Raw genomic sequence first — 207 nt, forward strand, 5'->3', positions numbered from 1 at the left:
GGTTCATCAGGTGGACATCTGGGACATCTGGGTACAACCTGCATTAGAACAGCTTCCATTACTACGATTCAAGGCTGCACCCTTGAAACCCTCAGATTTTAGCAATTCACAGTGACTTATTTTGGCAATAGACAAGGATGTTTCAGCGATATTTCCTCATTTCATTTTTCTGTGGATGTACAGACAAGTACATTTCTTCCTCTAGCC

The 207-nt window shown here is 42.0% G+C and overlaps 1 protein-coding gene across 4 annotated transcripts in view; it reads right to left on the reverse strand.

The window, feature by feature from the left end:
• SIRT1 (sirtuin 1) overlaps positions 1–207 on the reverse strand; it is a 21,363-nt gene that overhangs the window by 5,727 nt on the left and 15,429 nt on the right. For all 4 annotated transcript variants that reach the window (XR_004841732.1, XM_035892546.1, XM_035892545.1 and 1 more), the window contains exon 7: positions 1–38. Coding sequence is in view for 3 of the 4 variants with exons in the window: in XM_035892546.1 (XP_035748439.1) it covers positions 1–38 (38 nt within the window). In the remaining variant the exon portion in view is untranslated. The remainder of the gene's footprint in view (positions 39–207) is intronic.

This window comes from Egretta garzetta, unplaced genomic scaffold (genome assembly GCF_000687185.1).
Source record: "Egretta garzetta isolate BGI_Z169 unplaced genomic scaffold, ASM68718v1 scaffold204, whole genome shotgun sequence".
NCBI classification, from domain to species: Eukaryota; Metazoa; Chordata; class Aves; order Pelecaniformes; family Ardeidae; genus Egretta; species Egretta garzetta.